Genomic DNA, 25,892 nt, shown 5'->3' on the forward strand with positions numbered 1-25,892 from the left:
TTGTTTTTAAATACTGACACTTTTGTTCAGTGCCTATCTTAATGTAAAATAGTTTACTTGTTTTTCTGCCATTACTGATTATTTTTCGTGTACCCCTGAACGGCCCAGCACCTACCCCCAGGGGTACGCATACCACCGGTTGGGAACCGATGCTTTAAACCAAGAATTGTTACAACTTAATTTCAGTAACAATACACGGTGATATCATGGCATATTTATTTACTTAGTAGGCATATCTTGGCCCCCATGTGAACAATATTCAACAGAAAATTTGATCTGTTAAATTGAGGATACTGTGCTAGCAGTTTAGATGGTGGAGATTTGTAAGTTCTCAAAAATACAGACTGGTTTTATCCACATAGCAATTGTAATTTTATTTTTGTCACATATTACTTCATTTCTGCTGCATTTTTTCTTTTATGTCTAACTGTTCATTTAAATTACAATGAATAGTTCCTATTAGACTTATGATAAAATTTCATCTTATTTAACAGTTTGATAGTAACCAGATTTTAAATTCCATAAACATTTACAAAAACACATTTAACATCACATATACTTTTTTTAAAAACTGTCTACCAAACAAGGAAGTGAAAAATATACACCTTTCTTCATCATGGAACAGCAACAACTTCAAATTTAAGTGCACATTTGATTTCTTTGGAATGATTTCAAAACAAATATTGCATCATACCCTTCTTGAGTTGGAACAAGTGGCATATTTATATCAATTATATCAATGTATTTTGCATCTCTTTCTTTCACTCAATAATTATGAAATATACACAATAAAAAAAATAAATAGTAAACAATCATTGCTTTTACATATCTGGCTGTACCATTTTTCAATAATAAATTAAGATGCCCTTATGCAAAAATGACCATGAATGAATGCCACGAGAAAGGATATTCCAATTTCTACTACAACACAAAGAAGCCATTACCTGCAACAAAGTACTGTGAAAATAACCATAATCCTTTAAACAGAGTAAGTAATTGGTCTTTTATAAAGAAAGATCTTCATAAGATTTGATTAGACAATGCATTAAATAGATGTTTCATTCATTTAATAAAACAAAGGTGAATGTACATAACCAGCATAATACACTTCCAAGAAGAATAATCTTTGACCACTGTAGTAATTACAAATACATCAATATATGACTTTTTAGCAGAGTAGTAAATGGAGAAGGGAAAATCCTTTATTAAAACCAGAATGCACCTCATAATTTGATCAATAATTAAGTGTCAGATAATTATTGTAACTATTATCAGATAACTTAATTTGAGATCTGGATTGAAGACAAACAATAATTATTTAAATATATATATAAATATTTTTTCATATCTGATTTTGGATGATGATATTGCGATATACTTAATAAATATACCACTTGAACTATTACAAGGAAGTTTTTAATTAATGTATGCAATTTCTTCTTTTCTAGAAAGGAAAAAAAAAAGTGAATGAGTGGGGTTATAGTAATATGTTAGTAACATAACTTAATATGTTAGTAATTTAATAACATACATTTAGATGGCAGCACTGATGTAAGAGTAGCTGATTTAGTGCTGTAAACTTGTCCATGTTATTTAATGAAATAAAAAACATGGACTCTTCTTATGGAGTATTTCTTAGGTTGAGCAAATTGCATATATAGTTGAGTAAACTGTATTGGTTTTTGTCTAAGTATACTTTATGAAACTGTGCTGTCAGCAAATGTGTGAGCTACTAAGCCTAATCCTAATTTCATTAGAAGCATATTACAGGATGGTGTGTGTGCACATTATATGTACCTGCTTAAGGAATCCTAATATATGTTATTTTAATGTTAGTTCTGTACTAAATATGATAAGAGTGCAGAAATTTACTTGAAAGGACACGACCATAAATCCAATATGTTAACTGCCTTTGATAATTTACGTGCTAGTATAAGTCGTGTGAATGAAATATAATTCTGTATTAGTGATTGAAAGTTGATGGTTCAATATATGTACCATGGCAAAATTAATATTTCGTGGGATTAATATTTAATATTTATTAATATTTCCATCAACAGGACTACATGGCGAGGCCTGGTGTGGCATATCACCGAGCATTGGAGTGACCATACAGCATCTGTGGATGCCCAGTGAACAGATGAAAGTTTGGTTGCTGTAATGTTAAGGGTCATTCCCTCACACAATAAGGCTCATAAAGTAGTTCTATCTCCACAGCTTATTTTTAGAGAACTCAAATAATCATCCTGTCGTGATATTATTGATTTAAAGTTGGTGGCATGGCGAAATTAATATTTTGTGGGATATGCTTCCATCATTGTTAAAGGCTGTGGAGTTATTAAAAGTTAAAGATTTATTTGAAAGTTGCTAGTAAGTACTATGATACTGTGGAAGGAATACAGCAGGGAGCTTCAGGTAATCATCAGGAAGCAGGGACACTGAATATGAATAGTCATATTATGTCTGGCCAAAGAAAGCTTTGATGGATTTAGATCACAACATTACAAAAAGCCAAATACCATCAAGAATTGAACCACCTAATTCGTTGTCAGATATAGGCAATGTCAGAAGTTGTCAGAGGTTAAGCATCCTGAAATGCAGGTTTCCATCCTACTTAGAAAATTAAACTAGGTGAATATTGAAAACATCATTTGACAACTCAAACGACGGCATTGTGAAATGATAAGGAATTGCCTATTGAGTATGGTCATCAACTTTCAAGCAGTCTTGACCTGGCTTCTGATGCTTCATTCAATACTCACCTACCAACTGAAACCTTGGGTCCTGATGACAATAATCCTTTATTTTCTAGTTTTGAAAAGTCATCAAAATTTATTACTTCTTCTGTAGTTACAACAGATGTCAGTCCAAATTACTTAACATCTTCATCATCCTGTGTATCTATAATATTACCTCTTGTACCTGATGCCAAGGTAGAAACAAGAGACTCTGCAGACCATTTCACATCTTCTAATGTGTTTACTGTTTCTCTAGTTTCATTTGACTTGTATAAACACACCTTATCTTTGCAGCATTCCAATATGTTCTAGTGTTTTTTTATGAAATAGAAAGTATGGGGGGGATTGAGAATGATGGATTAAGTAAGTGTGTGCATGGAATGAAAAGTGTAGAAACATATATACAGAGATTACTAAGTGAGGGACAAAAGCAGAGTGTTTAAGGCATGTGAAGATTAAAATGAGGAAAAAAGATATTGTGCTATATGGGGATTCTATAATTAAGGGTGTGAAAGATGGTAGAGTCATTAAAGCATGTTATCTAGAGATTACTGTAATTGTAGGAATGAATGATCTAGGTAGCAGATTTTCGGCAAGATGGGATTTGAAAGACTTGATGATAGCAACGAATGTAAACAGTTGTTGCTATCATCAAGTTTACATTCATTGTGCTACCAAGATCCGACAGTGACATGTTAAACAGAAGAGCGATTATAGAAAATAGAGTAATGTCAAGATTGTGTAAAAACTTTTGAAAAGAAATGAAACTGAATATTCATTTTATGAATGTCTGAGACAAGTTTGATAAAGGGAAGGAATTTTTTGAAAGTGATGGTTTGCACTTAAAGAGATTAGGTGCATGGCATTTAAAACATTTATTGATAAAGGATAGAGTAAATGGTCAAAAACAGGGAGGCAGATGATAGTCAGCTGTTAAAAACACTTGGGTCAGTAATTGCTGTGAATGTGAGATTAAATGTGCTCAGAAAATAAATTGTATACAGAGTGGGCTAATTCATACACTGAGGTTATGGGAGGAAAGGCGTATTGCAGTTTATGTATACTAATGTCAGATGTTATGTATATTAATACCAAGTGTTATTAACAGAAGAATTCAAAATAAATAAGGATTTTTTGGGTACAAACTGGAACTCATCAGAAATCCAGTGTTGGTAATCATGTGCCCACTAAAACTCCATCTTCCTGTTGACAGTACTGGAACCAGGGATGGCAGCCTTCTCCTGTACCCTAGCCATGACAGTGCATGACAAACTGTGAGCTTTGAGATGATGATTTGACTAGTTGTGGCCCTCCTGTCATGTTTCACAATTATTGCTATTCTTCTCTGACCTTGTACATCAATGAGCTGTTTCTGTATTCAGAACTGCTGTTGGCATCAAGTTGTCTGGTTAATACACCACCCTAATACACCCTAAACAATGTTGTGCATGAAAAGTTCAGAAGAGCAAATGTTTGTGAGGTAGTATTGGCACCAACAATCATACCATGCTCAAAGAAGTTTACTTAAGTCATGTCTTTTACCCATTCTGATGCAACAAACAAAAAACAGATCAGTCAGGTGCCTGTCTGTCTGATTTATATAACACTGCAGGCACATGATAATGTCTACAGGAATAGTCTATTTTCCCGCTTATTGAGGCCTGAAGTGGCTTGAAAACAGTTCCATGTTTGGTCTCTAGAGCAAGGTTTCCAAGACCTGGTAAAAAATAAATAAACCTAGAAAGAACTCACGGTATGAATATACTTCTTCTTGAGTATTCTGCAATTGAGCAGGTTCTTCTTTTAATAGCAGAAACTTTCCTTCCACTCTCTTCTGTTCTGAGCCTTCTCTTTCAAGGTTGTGTACCTGTCTCCATTCAGCATGTCATCTAGCATTGTTTTCCCTTACTCTTCCTCTGGGTCTTTTTCCGTCTATTTTTCCTTCGATGCATCTCTGATGATTCCATTCCCTCTCAGTATATGTCCGATCCAGTTTCCCTTGCTTCTTTTTATCCTCCTTAACAGACTTCTTTCTTTAATAAATTTAGTTTAATCCTTTATCCAAGCGTGAGCAAACAAAGCTTGCACCTGAAAATATCTTCAGGACTGGGGTAAGGTAGTACAACACCGAGCAACTCGTAGCAAAGGTGGAGCATGCTCCATCACTCCTATCCAAGTATCTCCCATAATGCAAAACACATCTCCTTGCAGATATGTATAATGTTATGAATTAAGGGAAGGGCCACTACCCTGACTAGTTTCGACCTTTATTGAGGTCTCTTCAGTGGGAGCCAGCAGGTTTGGCAACTCCTATAGGTAAAGATGACCTTGCTATTGCTTCTGCCTGGTATCTCCACATCTGGGCCTGGCTCCCACTGAAGAGACCTCAATAAAGGTCGAAACTAGCCTAGGTAGTGGCCCTTCCCTTAATGCATAACATTATACATATCCGCAAGGAGATGTGTTTTGCATTATGGGAGATACTGGGATAGGAGTGATGGGATCTTGCTCCACCTTTGCTACGAGTTGCCCGGTGTTGTACTACCTTACCCCAGTCCTGAAGATATTTTCAGGTGCAAACTTTGTTTGCTCACACTTGGATAAAGGATTAAACTAAATTTATTATAGTCTAACCAAGTGAAAAATAAACTTGCAAGACTTTTTTCTTCTTCTACTCTTTTTAAGACCTGTTCATTTGATTTTTTCCAAATCCACATCTCAAAGCTTTCCAAAATCTTAATTTCTTCTTTCTTCAATGTCCAAGTTTCAGCTGCATAGAGGGCAACACTTCACACATAACATTTTATTAGTCTTTTCTTTAGGTTTCTATCCATTTTACTTCTGAATAAATTTCATTTTCTATGAAAGGCATCTCTTCCCATCACTATTCTTTCTTTTATGTCACTTTTACATCTTCCATCACTGCTAATAACACTTCCTAGATATTTAAATGTCTTTACTTGATTCAATTTTTTCCCATTTATTCTGATATCCATATTTGCCTCTTTCCTTGCTATTGTCATTACCTTTGTTTTCTGATGTTAATTTTCATTCCATAATTGATACAGGATTTCAGTAATCTGTTCAACAGGTGTTGTAGTCTTGTTTCAGTATTTGAAAATAATGCCTTGTCATCTGCGTATCTTACTGCAAATATCTGTCTACCTCCAATCTTTATTCCTTCTTCCAAATTCTCTAGTGCTTTTTTAAACATTGCTTCAGAATACATGTTAAACAAACTTGGTGACAGAAAACAGCCTTTTCTTACTCCTCGTCCAAAACCTGGTTCTGTTGTACCATATATGTCTCTCACCATGGCAGTTTGTCCTATATATATAGTGAAATAATTAGCCTTCTGTCTTTCCAATCTATACCAATCTTTTCCATTACTTCCACCATCTTATCCCATTTTACAAAGTCATGAACATTCTATAGATTCACAAATAATCTTGTAGTTGAGCCACATAAAAAAAAAAAAAATGAATAAATTTATCAGGTAAATCCCTTTAATTCCAACATTAAATTTTTCTCCCTTTTTATAGATGAGTACTATGAGAGCTCTATTCCAATCATCCAGAATTCGACTCTCTGACCAGGTCTTTCTGTATTATGCAGTGCAGCCACAGCTGTAAAACTTTTACATTTCAACATTTCTGGTCATTTATCTATTCCAGCTACCTTTCTGCATTTCAGATTTTTGATGGCTTTTTTCTACTTTAAGTAATGGTATGTATTCCTGATTGCATTCTTGTTGAATGTTTTCTACCAATGTGATGTCACTGCTTGTTTCATTAAGCAATCTTTCAAAGTATTTACTCCACACATCACATTGATCATCTGTGATTCCTTTTACAATACTTTATTCCATTCCTAAGCTTTTCAATAATCTCTAGAATATTTTACCACCATCCTGATATTTATTTTCTATGTTCTTACCAAAGTCTTTCCATCAATTTTGTTTAGCTAGTTTTACAAAGTACTTCACTTTCTTACCTTTTTCAGTGTATTCTCCAAGAACTCTAGCTCACTTACTTGCTAGAAACTTTCAATATGCTTTCTTCTTTTCCTTGACTGCCTCATGGAGTTCTGATTTTTGTATCCTTGCAGATTACCTCACCACGTCTCTCGGGCTGAATCAATGTTTTCTTCAAGGTTTGCCAATGAATCTCCAAGGTTTAGTTCTTGTTTTCAATATGAAATTCAATTCTATTCTACTGAAAACTAAATAATAATTACTTCCAATTTTGATTTTGAATCCTCTGTTTACTCTTGTTTCCTGAACCAGTGGGAAAACACTGCTGTCAATAATAACAGTGAATATATTTCTTGCATCTTTTCTCCATGTGAACTTGTGTACACTTTTGTGTTGGAATATGATGTTAGTAATAACTAGTTCATGACCCGAGCAGAAATCCAGCAGGTATTTACCATTATTATTAGCTTTACTCTTTTCTCTAAATTTCCCCAAAACATTTGTATATGTCTGACAATCATTTCCTACTCTGTTATTTAGATCTCCAACTAGGATAAACCTTTCCTTTTTCATTGTCAACTGCCTTTTCTAATGGCTCAAAAAATTCCCCCACTTCTTCTTAGAACCTTTTATGGGAGCATAGGCACAAAAAAAGTCTCATTGTCCAGTTCCACATTTTGATATTTACCTACATCACTCTACTTGATACTGTTTGCCATTCAAGATTATGCTCATATTTAGTGTTGAATACTATAGCTACTCCTCTTCCGTAGTCATTATTGCCTGAATATAACATCTTGTATTTGTTGTTTAGAAAGATCTCACCTACTTTTGTCTTTTTTGTTTTGGTAACACCTATTATATCGATCTGTTACTTATCCAATTCTTCTGCTAGTTCCATTTCCTTCTTGCACTGATGCTTCTTATGTTGATTTTTGCCAATCTTCAGCTCTGCTGATGTTGAGCTGGGATTTAATTAAAACTTTACATCTATTATTTCTCTCACGGAATTGTCATATTATACATACCGTGACAAAGTAAACAGTTAATGAACATTGAAACTGAGTCATTCAGATAATTAAGTGAAATTTTCTAGTGACGTGTGTGTGTGTGTGAAGTAACACTGTATAAAACATACTTTAAGAACAAAAATATTTTTTCTTATATAAAATCATCATCAAATTCCTGACATGTAATCTCAGGGATGTGCAGGATATGATAGTACTACATTAAAAACTTACATCATTACTAATTTCCATCTACAATTTTCTTCCAAATCAATCTGTTACTCCAACATTATCAGATCTTATATTTCTATCTTCTAAGGCACTTTTTACTATATCAATCCACCTATATCTTGGTCTTCCCATAGGTCTTTTTCCTGCCAACCTGACAGAGAACACCTGTTTTGCTAATCTTTCCTCTCCCATTCTGTTTAAGTGACCATACCACCTGAGATTGGCTCTGCTAACGCATTCCTGGATGCTGACAAGGTCAAGTTCTTTACTAATATCCTCGTTTTTAATATGATCTTGCCCATTGATGCCATCTGTTCATGCCCCTAATCTTTCTCAGGACTCTCATATCTGTGGTCAAGTGTTTTACTTCTAACCAACTCTCAGATCCATAAGTTAAAATTGGTTTGAATACTGGCTTGTATACAGCTAATTTATATAGCTGTTTTGGCTAATTTTTCTCTTATTCCTAGCTGAAATGTTTTACTTGCTCCATAGGTTCTCTGTTCACAACGCAGTTGATATTTTCAACTGCCTTTGCCTATTTTCATTGTCTTGTTATTGCTGACCTTCATACCATACCTATTACAACAGTTATTCAATTTAGTCAGGGAATCTTGCAGACTTGTAGTGGATTTACTTACAAGTATAACATCATTCGCATAAAGCAAAGAGCTGAAATGAACATCTCCAATTTTGATATCAGGTTTAATACTGTTGGATCCTACTTCTTGTCAATCTACACTTTTTATCCGACATTTAGTTATTACGATGTTCTTAACCTAAAAAATAGTTGCTAGTTGATTTCTAATACAAATATAGAGAAAATTTATATTTATAGACTGCGCCACTCTTTATCTGAATTAGTTCAAGAATTGAAGATAAATCAACCCTCAACTATTTCTCCTTAATATATATACTGGCTGAGTATATTTAACTAACTTAATTCACCCGCTTTGGTTCGAATATTTTATGAATGGTGCAGTAAAAGAGATTCAGACAAAACACAACTTTAGATTAACAAAAACAAACATTTAATTTAGAATCACAATCTACACTTAAGTTCAAATCACTAAGTAAGATATTATAAACATTTTAGCTCTCACAAAATCCAATTAACTGCTTGGTAAAACTCAAAGTTACAAAGTTCCTCAGTAACCGATTGCATAAATATCTTACAGTTTCTTAAGTTTCAAATACAATAAAAATGCAGTAACTTCACAAGCATACACTTTTAAAATCTACACTTCAGCTAATCTCCACAATAGTTACTGTTAATATAAGGATATTCTAGGATGAAACTCACACACCTCTCTATATAGGAATATTAACGGTTGGAATAATCTTACTGATAATCTTCTTTCTTCATAAACTTACAAACATTTTTTATAATTGTAAACACTTTAAACAGTATACAGCACTCATTAAATAAATCTTCTAAGCAATAACTGAATTAATCGTCAGTCACTATACACATAAACGTTCTTGCATGAAATACTACTGGATCACTTATGAATTAAGGCAATACACAATAATTCTTAACTTGAGGTTTTATATGCACAGCTGTTCATTCATCCTGCATTCATTTAATTCTTTAGGCAATATATTTCTAAGCACAGCTAACGGTAAACTTCAATTTTACAGCCTCTACTATTCGCTAATAACTTTGTATTTTGCTTCAAGGGTCTGTATATCCTTGAAAAGTCGGCCCAGAAATTGAATCTCAACTCAAATATCACTAGTCTATTTAGTAGTCACTCAGCTGTCTTCCGTAGCTATAATTGTTATTCTACAATTTATTAGCTATCCGCCTCTCGACTAGTAGACTTTATTAGCTGCTTGAGTGACTTGCCGACTAGCTATTATTGCACTGTGATTCCTGAATGCTCCGGTTTCAACCTAATACCAATCCTCTCCTTTCTCTCTCTCTTAATTCCTCTAATCTCCCCTTAATTAATTAATAATTTCAGCGTTCATCGCTTATATATCTGTTCTTCCCGCCTAAATTATTCTCATGATTTCTTTCTAAAACTCTTTTCAATAAACCTTCTCCTCACGTGGTGTTCCAAAACGTGCTCGCTCACTTACATACGTCTCCATGACAACAAAACAAAACATAATAAAATTATGTAACGCTAAACTTCTACAAATAGGAATAAATAAAGAATATTTACATTTCAATTAATGCGCAGTTAAATTATCAAATATAAATTCTATATTAACATAGAAATAAATAAAATAAACTTAATAATATTGAAATACAGTCTTTTCATTATTAATACATATATCTTTGATTAAATAATTAGATATTAGACAAAATTAAAGTAGTTATATGAATATTAAATTGTAAAATAAGTTGTTTACATTAAATAATATTTACAAGTCTAGCCTTTGTGATGGAAGATCATGTTGGATTCTGAACCAAATAATAATTACTCTAATTTCTATATAATCAGAATCCAACAATACCACTTTCCTTCATAATGTGATCCATACAGAGCAGATAATGTACATTCTTGTCGACAGATTTACCATTAAACAATCTTCCTGTACTTCAGTTCTAACTGCTGATTTACAACTCAAATAAAGACTAAGTATTGTTTGATATAATGCCCCATTGACACTATACAACTGTAGTGTACTTTTGAATTATGCTTTTGAATAACTTCTCTCTTAGCACCTTGTCATATACCTTTTCTAGATCTATCTATCCCAATGACTTTAACAGGCCTTTAAGGCCCACAACCTTCCAAGCATGCTTGGATTTCGTAACCGAAGTAGGAGGATAGGATGGTCACCCCCTATGCCCGTAAGTATTCCTGACTGTATCTGTGTGTTCATGGAGCCTGTTTGCAGGATGAAAAACCCCAGATAAACTAGCGGAAAAACCTTCTGCCCACGCCTAAGACCGGCTAACTTAGCTATGGCTGAGGAAGATCCTTAAGCTCCTCACATTGGCAACAGGAATCGAACCTAGGACACTCCTTCCCCAGGCATGTGGTTGCGAAGCGCTAAACCACTAGGCTAACCACGCGGACCTTTTCTAGATCTACAAAACTTAAATACAGATCTTTGTTATATTCCCATGATTTCTCAACTATTTGTCTTAAACACATGGATAGGCTTATGTGTTCGTCATACATGTTGAATTGGATTTAAACGGTATTGTTGCAAACACAGATAGATAAGAAAATAACTATTTATTAACTTAAAAGCTAATATTTCGTTAGTATTTTGATATCACCTCACTATTTACTAATGTACCATTGACTGAAACACTTAACTTACTAAATTCACAGTACAGGCAGGTTATTTTACATGGAAAGGGAAAATATACAAACAATTAGATGGGACAGCTATGGGATCCCCCCTTTCTTCCCTCTTAGCCAACTTCTACATAGAACATCTGTAAAAGCTAGCTATCAACACAGCCACTCTCAAACCTCGTCTCAAGCTATGCTATGTTGATGATGTGTTTGCTATTTGGCCACATGGCCCAGACACAGTGAATACATTTTTAGTGCATCTAAATAGCCAGTACCCTAAAATCCACTTTACAATGGAAATAGAAGCCAATGACTGCCTGCCCTTCCAGGACACACTAATCACATGTCTTCCAGAAGGTTCCTTATCATTTTTAGTTTATAGAAAACCCACACATACAGGGAGATATTTACACAAACAATCACACCATCACCCTTCTCAACAATATGGTATCTTAAAAACACTAACCCATAGACCTAGAACAATGTTCCAATGACATTGCTCTCACTGCTGAACTTTCTTACCTACGCCACACCTTCCTAACCAATGGCTATAATCCCCATAAGATAGATAAAATGCTAAATGTTACCCAGAAATCTGCCCCCACTATTTACCACAGAAGACTACAACCAAACTATCACCACCCCGTACATTAAAGAAGGCACATCTGAAAAGATATCTAGGGTGCTTAGCAAACACCAACTACACACCTTATGTGAAATTGGCAACTCTCATTGGTTCACCTAAGGACAGATTCACTCCTTTATCACATCCAGGAGTCTATGAAGTGCCCTGTTCTTGTCATCGAGCCTACTACGGACAGACAGGAAGAACTGTGGACATTCACCTCAGTGAACACAAAAAATATATCCGGCACTTTCGCTATGGCAAGTCGGGTCTGGCAGACCATGCTTTGGATACCCCAGCACACAGGATCAATTGGAAAAAAACAAAAGTACTGCACAGAAGCTTCTACAAGTCAGAGAGGTTGTTCCTGGAATCAACAGAAGCCTTAAAACATACTCCAAACCTTAACAAGTATGGCTGTATAAATCCACCAAAGATTTGGGAGACAGTCATCCTAAGACTAATTTAATATTTATTTTAATTTTATTTTTTTTTCAAAACTTTGAACTAACGTCTTTTTTTTTTTTTTTTTAAATATATATATAACTGAGATGGGGCCATATTAGGACTTTAGTCTCGTGTTGCACGCTGCAATTACTTATACTGCAATTAATTGCCCCACTGTTACACCAAATTGTAGTTGTCTCGCATTTGTAACAAACTGTTATGTGTGCTCTGAAGATGCTGGATATAATACCAGTGAAATATTAGCTTTTAAGTTAATAAATAGTTATTTTCTTATCTATCTGTGTTCGCATCAATACCGTTTAAATCCAATTCAACAAATATTTGTCTTAAAGTGAAAATCTGATCCTGACAACCTCTATTTGGCCTGAATCCAGCTTGTTCTTCACCAAGCTTCCCTTCCACAATCCTTCTCAACCGTTTCTCTACTATACTTGCATAAATCTTACCAGGAACACTCAGTAAAGAAATATCTCTGTAATTCTCACATTCAATTTTATTTCCCTTTTTATATATGGGTACTATGAAAGCTCTACTCCAATCATCTGGAATTCGTCCCACTGTCCAGGCCTTCTGAACTATGCAGTGCAGCCACTGTAAGACTTTTATACCTCCATACTTGAGCATTTCTGGTCGAATTATCATCTACTCCAGTTGCCTTTCCACATTTCACGCTTTTTCTACTTCAAGTATGGATATGTATTTCTGATTGCATGCCTGGTCAGTGTTTTTTACCACTGTGCTGTCACTTATCACTCTTGTTTGAATGTAGTTGGTGTAGAAGGTCTTCACAAGTTTATGAATATTATTAAAAATTTAAAAGAAACAATGAAAAGTTATTTCCTGCCAAATGACATTGTAGTCAGTGTTTAGGCTATGGTCACACAATCTGACATGCCATGTTTTCTGTAACAGATATTAGCTATATGTTCTTTGTATCTGACCTCTTCAGAATAACCTGATCATAATAACTGATGCTACATAAGCATAGAATTCTGTGTACACCAAAACACCAAGGATGCAATGTCTTAGGTAAAAGGGAAAAAAAAAGTCAGTTTAATTTTTGAACAAGAGTGAAAGAACCATTCCTTGTGCTTACACTGTTCATGGAAGTTTTTTTTAGTTTAACTGACTTCAAAAAAAGTAATGTAAGATCTTTCTGCAACCATATTATTTTGTTTCTGATCCTTTAGGAACAAAAAAAAAAAAAAAAAAAAATGGTATGCACAATCTTTAGTACCAAAAATACATGCTACAAAGTTACATTAGAAAGAAAGTTATAATATGCAAGACAAGTATTTGGAAAGAAATGTGACTGAATTCTAAATGAGGAGGAGCTCGTATTATCAGTATATAATATATATTTTAATATTTAATGATATTGTCACTTACAATGGGCAAAGAGATTAGCAAAACAGGTACATGGTGGAAGGAAGATTGAGATCTAGGTGGATTGATGTAGTACTTTGCAATTTTCAAAAATTTTTTGAAAACTGCAAAGTAAGATCTGAGAATACTGGAGAATTGACAAATAACATTAGTTTGGAAGAAAATTGTTGATAGAACGCCAGGAGTCTTCTTTCACTACGCGTTATTCCTGCTTCCTATGCAGGGTCTGCATGTTATTTAGATGCGACTTCTTGTTAGTACCACTCCTAACTGATCTGTCACCTAGTCTGCTGGGGGGGGGGGGTATATTTTTATTAATTATAATGAAGAGCCAAAGGCTTCAATTCGGTGACATGAACTTATTTAAGTTAAGGGATATTATATCCCATATTGTTTCTTAGCCGAATAAGAAACTCAAAGAGTTTCATGCCGAATATAGAAACTATATTAAGTTCAGCGATTCCAAGCGTAAGCAAATACCTGGATAGTGCAGCAAGCTCCGATCACTATTCTTGATATTTACCCATAATGTGAACTTAACTCCTAGGAGCTGTATTTTGTTCAACATTATGAGAGAAGGTCACTACCCAGACCGGTTTTGACCTTTTTGAGGTCTCATCAGCGAGTAGGTAGACCTAGTTAATACCAAGTTTGTAGCGAACAGAACTTACATCTCTTCTATGAGAATTGCCAAGAGGTGTCCTATTAAATTATTAATTATAATGAAGAGCCAAAGGCTTCAATTCGGCGACATGAACTTATTTAAGTTAAGGGATATCATATCACATATTGTTTCTTAGCCGAATAAGAAACTCAAAGAGTTTCATGCTGAATATAGAAACCATATAAAGTTCGGATATATTTTTGGTTGTAGAAGCGTATGTTCACGGGGCTGGTTTGCCTGCTTGTGGGATAAACCAAAAAGGCGGAAAAAACCCTACTGCCTGCGCCCAAGACCGGCTAACTTGGCTATGCCCGAGAAAGATCCTCAAGTTCCTCACGTCTTCGACGGGAATTGAACCTGGGACACTCCTTACCCAGGCATATGGTTGCGAAGCGCAAAGCCACTACTAAGCTAACCGCGCGGACTAATAGAACACCAGGAGTAATGTAAACTTAATTATGTATTTTTATCATATTTCCATATACACTGCCTCGAGAGTACATATGAATATGTGGGTATCAATGTGGAGACTTTTAGCGATTTGAAAATACTACACTTTTTGATCTCTGGAACCAGAGTATCTATAACCCTTAGTTCACCCATAGTATTGAATAGCTTCTCTTAACAAATTTAAAATACTATTTCTAAATGAGTCCAAAGTTATAAAAAACAATTTCGATGAAAAATTTTTCTTAAAAAATCAGATCATTATATATACATATATATATATATATTATTATTTATTTAATTATTTATTTTACCCTTTGTACTGATGCTATTAATGTTAAAAGAAAGGGGAAGAAAAAGCAGTCATTGGACAGAATTATTTTGTAGGAAATTAATATGCTATCAATAAGAGAACAAGTCTGTCTTACAACAAAATGTACTTACCCTATAAACTTACTCTAATTTTTTCGGCTATCTCGGGGATAAAATTCTGCCAGGATATGTTGTGGAATACGTTTTAACATTTCCTTAGGGAATATACGTAGAAGCTGCCAGCCAATATCTAGAGATTCAAACACTGTTCTGTTTTCATAGCCTCCTGTAACAAAATTTAAGAATGGCACCAGTTCACATAAAATGGTTATGAAATTAATCGCAGAAAACAAGTGACTTTTTTGGAGGAAAAAAAAAATTTTTTTCCCAAGAAGAAATCAGTGAAGTGAGAATAAAACGTAATCTGTATAATGCAATCTAAATCTCAGTGCTTTACATACTTATTATAGTAATTTTAGCTAATTTTTTCTTAATCTATCCTTATTACAAGAATTATTTCTATTTACAAAATCTGAATTATCTATTAGGGATATATAATTTCCATTTCTGATATCAGGAATATCAGAAATGGGAATATTTTATGCATACTGGTTTGGCTATAGTAGTGATTACTAGTATATATATATATGGTTTGCCTGCTGTTCAGTTTTTCCAGAATTGAGTTAGTCTTAGGCTGTGATTATGGAACTGGTTTTATTTGGGTGCTCTGGTTTTTCCCTCACAAATAGAGATGATCCAAAATACATTTGATAGTAGTGCTTCATGTATGTTCATCATGAACTGTAGAAAGTGGAATGCTACAGCTGAAGCATCTGCAATCTGAAATTATGGTCAAAGCAACTGAAGCTATGAGGCCAGTCTGTTAATTGCATATATTCTTCAAACCAGTTTTGTCTGCTTTCTGTGATTTAAAAAACTGTAAAAACAATCCCAACTAACCCACCTTCATTTAAGAAGTCTTTTAATGAACCACATTCTAGCATAATTGAACCCATGTCTTTCCAACTGTTAAGTTCTGAATGAAACTTGAATTAAAGTAATTTACGTTTCATACAGACTTAACATGGGCCTTACACTTTGGAAATAAATATTGATATAGCAGACTTACTGAGCACTTGTTAATTAACCAAATGTTACTAAAATGTTACTGTATCCTTCAATTTTAATTTTTGTCTTATATTGTCAAGTTTTATGAATTATTAAGTTGCTTAAACCTTACTGTTTTGTAAGTACTACTTAACAATTGCTGGAAAAGAGAGATAATCATATTATGCAAAAATGGCCGAAGTCACACGTGCAACGGAGTACAGGTATATCTTTTGTAAGCACGCTGCCTCCCCCCCACAAACTCCGTAGATTGCACGAGGATTCCGTGTGGGGGCGCTCAGTACTTGGTGATGTGGGGTAACGCTAAAGATATCGGAAAGAGAAACTGATGATGTAGTATGAATGGTTGGCACACAGTTTAAAAGGTCATGCAGTGCCGAAAATTGGGCCTTGCTCCTGTTCTCTGGTTCCCGTGCTCCCAGATGGTCTCGCAGGTTCTGGATCTCGTGCGTCGTGCTGATGTGTGTGGAGCCTCCACGTGGTATCCCCTTCGTTCGACGAGGTTTCGAGACAATGACTCGAAAGTCTACCAGTCAGCGGTCAAGCCCAGCAGACGAAAAGCACAGATGCTTGCAGAGATATCCTGATGTAAAATACAGAGAGAATCCGTGAAAAATACCTTAGAATATGCAGAGTGAACTTGAAATCAAAGGTGAATATCCAGACGAAATTAGTGATGAGGCCAAGTAACAACCCAGCAATTGGTAATGTACAGTTTATGCTCTCTTACAAGTGAAATTGTTTAAGAAGAATGTTTCTGAATACTAGGAAAGACTCTAGAATTTAATTCATTATTTTATTGAGTAAAATTGAGAATTCTGTATAGAATATAGTGAAACAGCCTGTGGTGTCTAGAACGTAATTCCTAAGTGATAGAGATATAATGAGTGTTCTGTGCGAGATAATTTTGTTGAGAGCATGTGGAAAAAAATTGAATAAGTCTGTTATATAATGTACATAAAATTGAAGGTTAAGAGTGATATATCTAATGTATAATTAGATGTCATGAGTGAGATTCTTTGAATGCATTCCATGAGAGAGATTGAAAAATTGTAAACTACGTGATCATTCATTATCTATTTTAGAATGTTTATTCAGTTTAGTACTATAAAGTGTATAATATGTCTTTTGAATTAAATGTTTTGTTTTGAGAGTAAATGCTGCCTGGCCTAAATTTTGTTCTATTGCACTTGCTCATATTGATTTAATAATTTCCATAAACTCACATCTATAAATCAAATCCTGTCAACTGCACCATTGTTATATCCATTATCTTGTCCTTTTATATGTCTTATTATCTTTTATTACTTTACTTATTCTTATCGCCTTCGTACTTAAACCTTCTTAAATCAAAATCCTACCGGCCATTGTAAAATTGTAAAAATCTTTCCTGTGTAATATCTTTCTCTACAATATTTTAAATTCCCTTTTAGTCAGTTTATAATTTCTTCATCTATATTTTTCTTTGTTATAACCTTTATCTCACTTAACTCAAAATAATCTCCAGGCCAAATTTCTAACAAGAGTGAAGCTATTGGTTTGTGGGACAAAGGAATTACTAATGGCAGATACCTATTCCTTTGTCTCAGCACTGGTTCTAATTCCTTATTCAGATTCACAGAAAATTTATTTTTTATCTGCACACCCTGAATCCTAGATTAACAAAGCTTGTATGACCAAGGAACCAGAACACAGTTAGCATTCAATCTTATTAAACTATAATTCTCTTTTCTGCAGTCGTAGCAATCTATTATCTAACCTCCCGCTATGGTTCGTAAATTTTATGAGCAAGTGCAATAGAACAAAATTCAGGCCAGGCAGCATTTACTCTCAAAACAAAACATTTAATTCAAAAGACATATTATACACTTTATAGTACTAACTGAATAAACATTCTAAAATAGATAATGAATGATCATGTAGTTTACAATTTCTCAATCTCTCTCATGGAATGCATTCAAAGAATCTCACTCATGACATCTAATTATAAACTAGATATATCACTCTTAACCTTCAATTTTATATACATTATATAACAGACTTATTCAGTTTTTTTCCACATGCTCTCAACAAAATTATCTCGCACAGAACACTCATTATATCTCTATCACTTAGGAATTACGTTCTAGACACCACAGGCTGTTTCACTATATTCTATACAGAATTCTCAATTTTACTCAATAAAATAATGAATTAAATTCTAGAGTCTTTCCCAGTATTCAGAAACATTCTTCTTAAACAATTTCACTTGTAAGAGAGCATAAACTGTACATTACCAATTGCTGTGTTGCTACTTGGCCTCATCACTAATTTCGTTTGGATATTCACCTTCGATTTCAAGTTCACTCTGCATATTCTAAGGTATTTTTCACGGATTCTCTCTGTATTTTACATCAGGATATCTCTACAAGCATCTGTGCTTTTCGTCTGCTGGGCTGACCGCTGACTGGTAGACTTTCGAGTCATTGTCTCGAAACCTCGTCGAACGAAGGGGATACCACGTGGAGGCTCCACACACATCAGCACGACGCACGAGATCCAGAACCTGCGAGACCATCTGGGAGCACGGGAACCAGAGAACAGGAGCAAGGCCCAATTTTCGGCACTGCATGACCTTTTAAACTGTGTGCCAACCGTTCATACTACATCATCAGTTTCTCTTTCCGATATCTTTAGCGTCACCCCACATCACCAAGTACTGAGCGCCCCACACGGAATCTTCACGCAATCTACGGAGTGTAGGAGGGAGGAGGCAGCGTGCTTACAAAAGATATACCTGTACTCCGTTGCACGTGTTATAGACTTCGGCCATTTTCGCATAATAGGATTTATCTCTCTTTTCCAGCAATTGTTAAGTACTTACAAAACAGTAAGGTTTAAGCAACTTAATAATTCATAAAACTTTACAATATAAGACAAAAATTAAAATTGAAGGATTTAGTAACATTTTGGTAAATTTCCAAAGTGTAAGGCCCATGTTAAGTCTGTATGAAATGTAAATTACTTTAATTCAAGTTTCATTCAGAACTTAACACAACAAAAGGGTATTATTACTACTGAGCTAAACTTCTGCAGAGTAAAAGACTGGAAAGTGATAGAAAGCACTACATGTGGTTGATATACAAAGTTCAAGGTCAGCAATATCACTAACGAAGTTTGACCTTCATCTGGGTAGCCACATTCATTTTCATTTAATCATGAAATACTATCAGTTTTGACAAGAACTGCAGATTGTTGGCACAACTTAATGCTTAAAGGGAAACAGTCAAAATGTTCCGTACAAATCGACATTAGGTCCATCGTTGCAACAATGTCTGTGGAGAAGTTTCTAACAAAATCATTGAATGCTATCGAATGAATTGTTACCTGTGATGAACGGTGGGTCTATTTCAACAATCTATCAAATCCACTGATGAACTTCTGTCAAGCAGAATTTCTGGCCTTAATAAAAGCTTGGTTCAAGAACAAGGTCTTGTTTGTAGAGCATACAGCAAACAGCCCACTTTTAGATGGTTCCAGGAGTGGTATGCTAGCAATACTGGTCTCTATCTTTGAGGAACATATTGTTCTCTTTTGTCTTCTTTATCTAACTTTGCACTATGCAGAAATTTATCAAAGTCCTTACTAATAAATGAAATAGGAAGATATAGTACAATGGTAAAAAACATGAAAGAGAAATGGAAACAGGACTGAAACTCAAGTTAATAAAGTTTTACTAAATCAGATATTTCAGTGTGAATTTAACAGATCATCTTTAGTGAAATGACAATTCAAAAGGGAGGAAAAAAGTAATGGATTTTTATATGACACAATCTGCATGTTAGTGTAATACACTACAGGAGAGAGAGAGAGAGATGTGATTTAAAGACTACCCAGATTTTAGAGCGAAAAAAAAAGACAGCATTCATTAAGTTTGCTGGTCATTATATCCAAGATTCCAGGCACCATCAAAACCTTGCTGGTTCATGCTGTCCGCTGTAACCCTCATGATCTCAAACTAGAACTTAACATCAAATGTATAATGAAACAGAATTGCTTCTCCCCAGAGAAGAGTAAGTGCTGGAAAGTTCCAATTGTTTAGGTTACTAGAATCTCCAAACCAATTTTTTGAGACCTCATCAGGATCTTATTAAATGGGTTCAATAAAACATTCTGTTGTTTGGACCAACAGATGTTCTGTTGAGAAAAAGACTACAGGAACACCAATCATACTAGTATGGTTTAGAATAGTATGGAACTCCTAATGCTATAAATCCCAAATCTGTCCAACCTTAGAATACTTTTTAGTACATGTAGGTATGTGCACTCAAAAACTTCCTAAGAATGCTCAGAATGCCAAGAGAGCAATCTACTTAATAAATGACCTTCCCCTTCTCAAAGACTCCATGTTTCTGTACTGTCTTAAAAAAGACAGTGCAGAAACATGGAAACTGATCTACCAAATTGGCCATTCCTCCATTTCTAAACATGCAAGGACTATGAACATGAGCAGCTGCTCGTCAACATCCATACACACTTCAGCTTTGAACTAACTGAACCAACTTTTATCCTCTTCCTTTGTTTTTCCTCTACTTCTGTTCTTTAGAACAGCCTTTCCCACACCACTTTCTCTAATAAATGCAACCTGTAGCTCATCAAGAAACACATTAGCAGATCTCTCTTTCTACCTATTCATTTGTTGTGTGTGTGTGTGTGTGTGAGGTTGGAAAAGAAAACACTAGGAAGTGCAAGCATGCTGGGAAATTGAAGATTAGCATGCAAATATCCATAGGAAGACTCGACAGATGAATCAATGCAGTTAGAATAATACATGTAAGAAATGACAGCTTCAGACACTACCTGCCATGTTAGTCAAGTGGTAGATGATTTTCAATGTCTAATGTGAAAATGACCAAGCTTAGTCTCCAAGACACTTTTATCCCACATAAATATACGAATAATAGTATGAATGTGCAGCTTTTGAACATTTGTGGCTGAGAATGCTGTTTTTAAAAAACCAAGCATACATAACGTGTATGAAATACTTATTTCCATATGACAAAGCACTGGAATGATGAAGATTTTGAACCTAATGTGAGAATTCTCAATGCTAGTTTTTTTAATATAATCTCACCAACTTTTTGACAACAATTTTCATTCCCTTTATATTATAGCACAGATGGTATTGACAATGCCCTTTGATTGGAAAGACCTGGATTCAAATCCCATTTAGGTGTGATGAACCATTATCAGGGCTTTTCAACAGAAGGCACGTTAGTTCTCAATACAAAGATGATAGGGTTCTCTCTCCTAGAAATTTGGATTTTTCATCCTGCAAAACAGCCAACTTATAGTTTTCTGATATTTTAACTCTGAAGAAGTCACCAATTTCCATATTAGGTGGTGGAATTAGTAGGTTATTTTTACTTAATGTAATGACCAATAAATTTCCTGTTGTTTCATGAACATTTTAGTCAAACGTTCTCTTTTTTAAAAAAAAAGGTATAGTTTGTTTAGTGGATGATTTGTTATATTAAATTTCATTTAATATGGCACATCAGTGCCACATTAAATGATGCTAGGGGACTGTAGTTGATTATGATAAATGAATTCACTGCAAAGGATTTTGCTATGAAAGTCAAATGTAACAGAGAAACAATGTGGAGACACACATTATTCAAAAATACCTTCAACTCTCACTACAGAAAACACCATTATGATAAACTTACTTTGTTTTAACATGTATATGACACTTATGTTATAGGTCTTAGACTTTCATGTATGGATTAAATTTAAAATAAAAAAAAAATTAAAAATCCAGACTAAACATCCTCAGTGCTATTCTAATTGTGGCTATGAGTTTGCAGCAGTGACAGTCAACTGTACAGTAATATGTTACATATCAGCATCAACAGCATTTTTCAGTCCACTAATGAACAAATGCTTATAAAATTGTTATATTTTGGGCGATCATATGCGTCTCTCGTCCATAAAGAGAAACCAATCTTATGCTGAAACATATTACAGTCTTATACAGGCAACATAAAAAGCTATGTTGCATATATAAGACTATATATGTTTCAATATAATATTATTTTATTTTTATATCCTAAGATTACTCCTTAAATATAATGAAAAATATTTCAGGAATTATTTTTTATTTATAAAGAGAAAAAAAGTTTAATGAAAATAATAATAATGTTTTTTCTGTAAGTCATCTACTCTTGTATAAATTTACTATTTTTGGTGTAATAATATCTTATTATTATTCAAAAGTGAATTAGAATTTATCTCTGTAACCAAGGGGAAAAAATGAAATGTTATGAATAAATAATTTTTACTTAGGGTTTTCTCCCTATAGTTCATGATGAAAATAATACCATGGACAATTCCAGCCACAGGTTTGTCTGAAATACAGAAATGCATATATAATACATATTTGAAAGTTTCAGTGTTTCACTATATTGATATGTACCCTCAAGAGGCATACAAGATACTATGACAGACTGCCCAGTCAAATTAAGACAAGCATCCTAATAGTTTATTAGATTTCCTCCCTTCCTGTCAGAATGGCTGTTATGCACCATGACACAGGCTCTATAAGACCTTTGAATGTTGCAGGAATGAGAAAAGAGAAAAGCTGTACCATGTCGACAGGATTGTTTCCCATAAGTTTGCAAGTGTTTTTTTCCCCCTTTTTTTGGGGGGGGGAGAGGGAATCTGATTCAAATGCCAACGCTCTCAATCCACATCCCTGCGATGTTCTATAGGACTTAAATATAAATTAGCTAGTCATAACACCTGGAAATCACTGTTGTGTTCAGTGAACTATTGAATGATACCCGCAACATGGCAGGTATCATTCAAGGTATCTCTTACATGCACGCACTATCCTGTTGGAACACACCAGTGCTATCTGGGAAGATCACAATGTACTCTCTGATATTTACCTTATCAGTCACAATAGCAAAGTACTTTGTAGCATTCATAGAACAGTCTATGGGCATATCAAGACTCCAGAAAATTTTTAGGAAACATTACCTCCTGCAGGTAATGTTTCCTACATTACCTGCCAGTTTCTGCTGGACATCACATCACAGTGATTTGTTCTTCCCGAGTGTTTGCCTAACCCTCCACTTTATCTATATGGGAGAGCTGGAAATAAAATTCACTTGAAAAGACAACTTTTCTCCAGTTTTCAATGGTCCAAAGATGTCTATCAGATGCAAACTATAGATGTACTCATTGATGATTAGGCATAAGCATGGGTACCTACTTTGGAAGCAAAATAGAGGTACACTGGATTGCAGTCTGAGAGAAGAACTGATTTGTCCACTGGTTAAATTCTTTGGTCAGCTGTTTCACAGTTTTTCATCCATGGGCTTGCAAAAGGCTGATCAGCTTGCATTTGTCACGCCAATGATGAGGTATGGGCATGCACTATCAGCCAAACAGCTGCAATTCTACCCAGTATCCTTTCACTCTCAGAACACCTTAACTACAGCATTCTATGAACATTTCAACAATACTGGCAGTTTCATGGATGCTGCTGTCCTTCAACCAGTACTCTATAATCACACCTTTTCAATTCCATCAGATCACATTCCTTGCCCATGTCAATCAGCAACTTCGAACGAACAGCACTTTGCAGACCTCCAGTATCATGTATATAGGCTTTCACCATGAGTGAAAGCCAGTAACATAATATGCAAGATGTGATGCATTTTCACCAGCTGGTGGGGTGTGTTAGATCCTGAATGGAGGATTTTCTAAGAAGTTGTTCATTCAGAATCTAACATGAAAAGTTAACTAATTTAAGATAATACCTGCACACCAGCAGAAAGTAAGAAAGACCTTGTTTGTTGTATATGAGAATGTTCATTAATATGTGTAATGTATTAGAAATATTTGTTGTCAAACCGAAGACTAAATTAGAGAATTATGTCAAATTAGTGATTCTATGTAAAAGAAATATTAGCTTAGATTTGTATCCTATTAAGCTATCTAAAATAACGTAAGTCGCCAGACAGGTAATGAGTAACAGTTCAAGGGTTGCGTCTGAAACGCATGTATCGATCGTAATGCCAGAGGCTACAGCTTAACGCAGAAAGTGATGTAAGCGCAATTTCCAAGAAGACAGCACCTAACAGCAAAAGGGAGAGTAAAGGTTCAACTTAAGGGCATTAAAAGTAAAGGGTCATGCAAAAAAGGATACAGCAAAAAGAGGGCACTTGAACACAGAATATAAGACAATGCGTGCCATATTGCAAGCTTTTTTTTCTGGATTTTCATCTCGAGGATTCTTGACCGGTGGTCGGAGAAAAGACGAGCAAGGGTGCAATGATGTCGGACAGCAGGCCGTTTTCCTGATTATGCTAAAGAAGATTCCACACGGAGCTGTACGTGAATCATCAGCCTATGCAGAATCGTGCCAGTCGCTGGATGTCCCATCAGAAAGGAGCGGAGATAGCCCTTTAGTCAAGGCAGAAACTAGTCCATGTCCAGCAGCAGTAGAAAGGATGACATAGCCAATCGAAGGATGACCAGAACAACACGTGGTAGTTAATAGACCTTCGGAAAGAACTGAGTAATGTAGAGACTTTGTTATATGTTACGGAACTGATAGAAGATAGAAATTTGTGTTTGATTAAGTAATGTGGACTATCCTTTAGAGAACTTTGATAAGATTTCATATTTGAACAGCAAGTTCTGTTGGACATGGAATTGTCAGGAATGAATCTCCAATTGAATGTGACTGAAATGATAAGTGTATTTTGTTTAGTAGAATAACCTTAATTGAGAAAGCAACAAGTTGTATAATATGTATTTTATGAATAGCATGCATGAGAGGATCGTAATTTAGTGTGATATCATCATTGGTTTCATTGTGTTTTGTATGATTAGTATTTTGAAATTGTTTATCTATCTTAGCATGAGATATAGAAGTTTTAGCATTTTGATTCAATTTAGTTGTACTTGTCTTTTAGTTCCAATAAACATGTTTTATTGCATATGCCTGAGTCATGCCTGAATTCGAGATATCAAATTACCACTTATGAAATTAGAACCTTAGCGGGAAGAATTTTGTGTATATATATTTAAGAATAGATTATAGGTTACGACTGCAAAGTACCAAAATCTATATAACTGTATGTGAAGTGTATATTCATTGGCATACACTAGAGTGTATGCCAATGAATCTAGGAATATTTCCCTGAGCTTGAATTACTTCCTGTTATAGGATACTGGCTGGTGCAGCATAATACAAATTTTGCAAGTATCTGAAAAGGAAATATACCTAGGTAGAATCAAGTTAGGCTATACATTAGAAAGGATAATAGAGATTAATGAGATATATAAGTTTAGAAATTATAGAGAAAACAACGACGTAACAGGTGGAAGGCCAACTGTGAAATAATGGGAATGGTCATAATATTCTAATTGGGCTGTGTACTACCACATGATTAAGTCTGCATTATTACAGACTTCCTATTAACAATTTTCTTCCAAATTAATCTGTTATTTGGCAGGTCTACAATATGGTCACATTTAACATTTCAGTCTTCTAAGGTACTTTTAACTGCATTAATTCAGCTGGATCTTAGTCATTCTCCGAGTCTTTTTCCTACCATCCTAGCACCAAACACCTGCTTTGCCAGCCTTTCCATTTA

General features: G+C 34.7%; 1 protein-coding gene across 1 annotated transcript in view; it reads right to left on the reverse strand.

Annotated features, from left to right (window-relative positions):
- Positions 1 to 348: 348 nt before the first annotated feature.
- Vha55 (V-type proton ATPase subunit Vha55) overlaps positions 349 to 25,892 on the reverse strand; it is a 243,961-nt gene continuing 218,417 nt past the window's right edge. The window contains exons 14-15 of the mRNA XM_090404303.1: positions 15,247 to 15,400; positions 349 to 1,444 (exon numbers count right to left, since the gene is read on the reverse strand). Coding sequence (XP_090260429.1) covers positions 15,261 to 15,400 — 140 coding nt within the window. The 3' untranslated portion in view covers positions 349 to 1,444; positions 15,247 to 15,260. The remainder of the gene's footprint in view (positions 1,445 to 15,246; positions 15,401 to 25,892) is intronic.

Source organism: Typopeltis vanoorti, chromosome 14 (genome assembly GCF_054136105.1).
Source record: "Typopeltis vanoorti isolate ZY-2024b chromosome 14, IOZ_Tvanoo_1.0, whole genome shotgun sequence".
Lineage (NCBI taxonomy): Eukaryota > Metazoa > Arthropoda > Arachnida > Uropygi > Thelyphonidae > Typopeltis > Typopeltis vanoorti.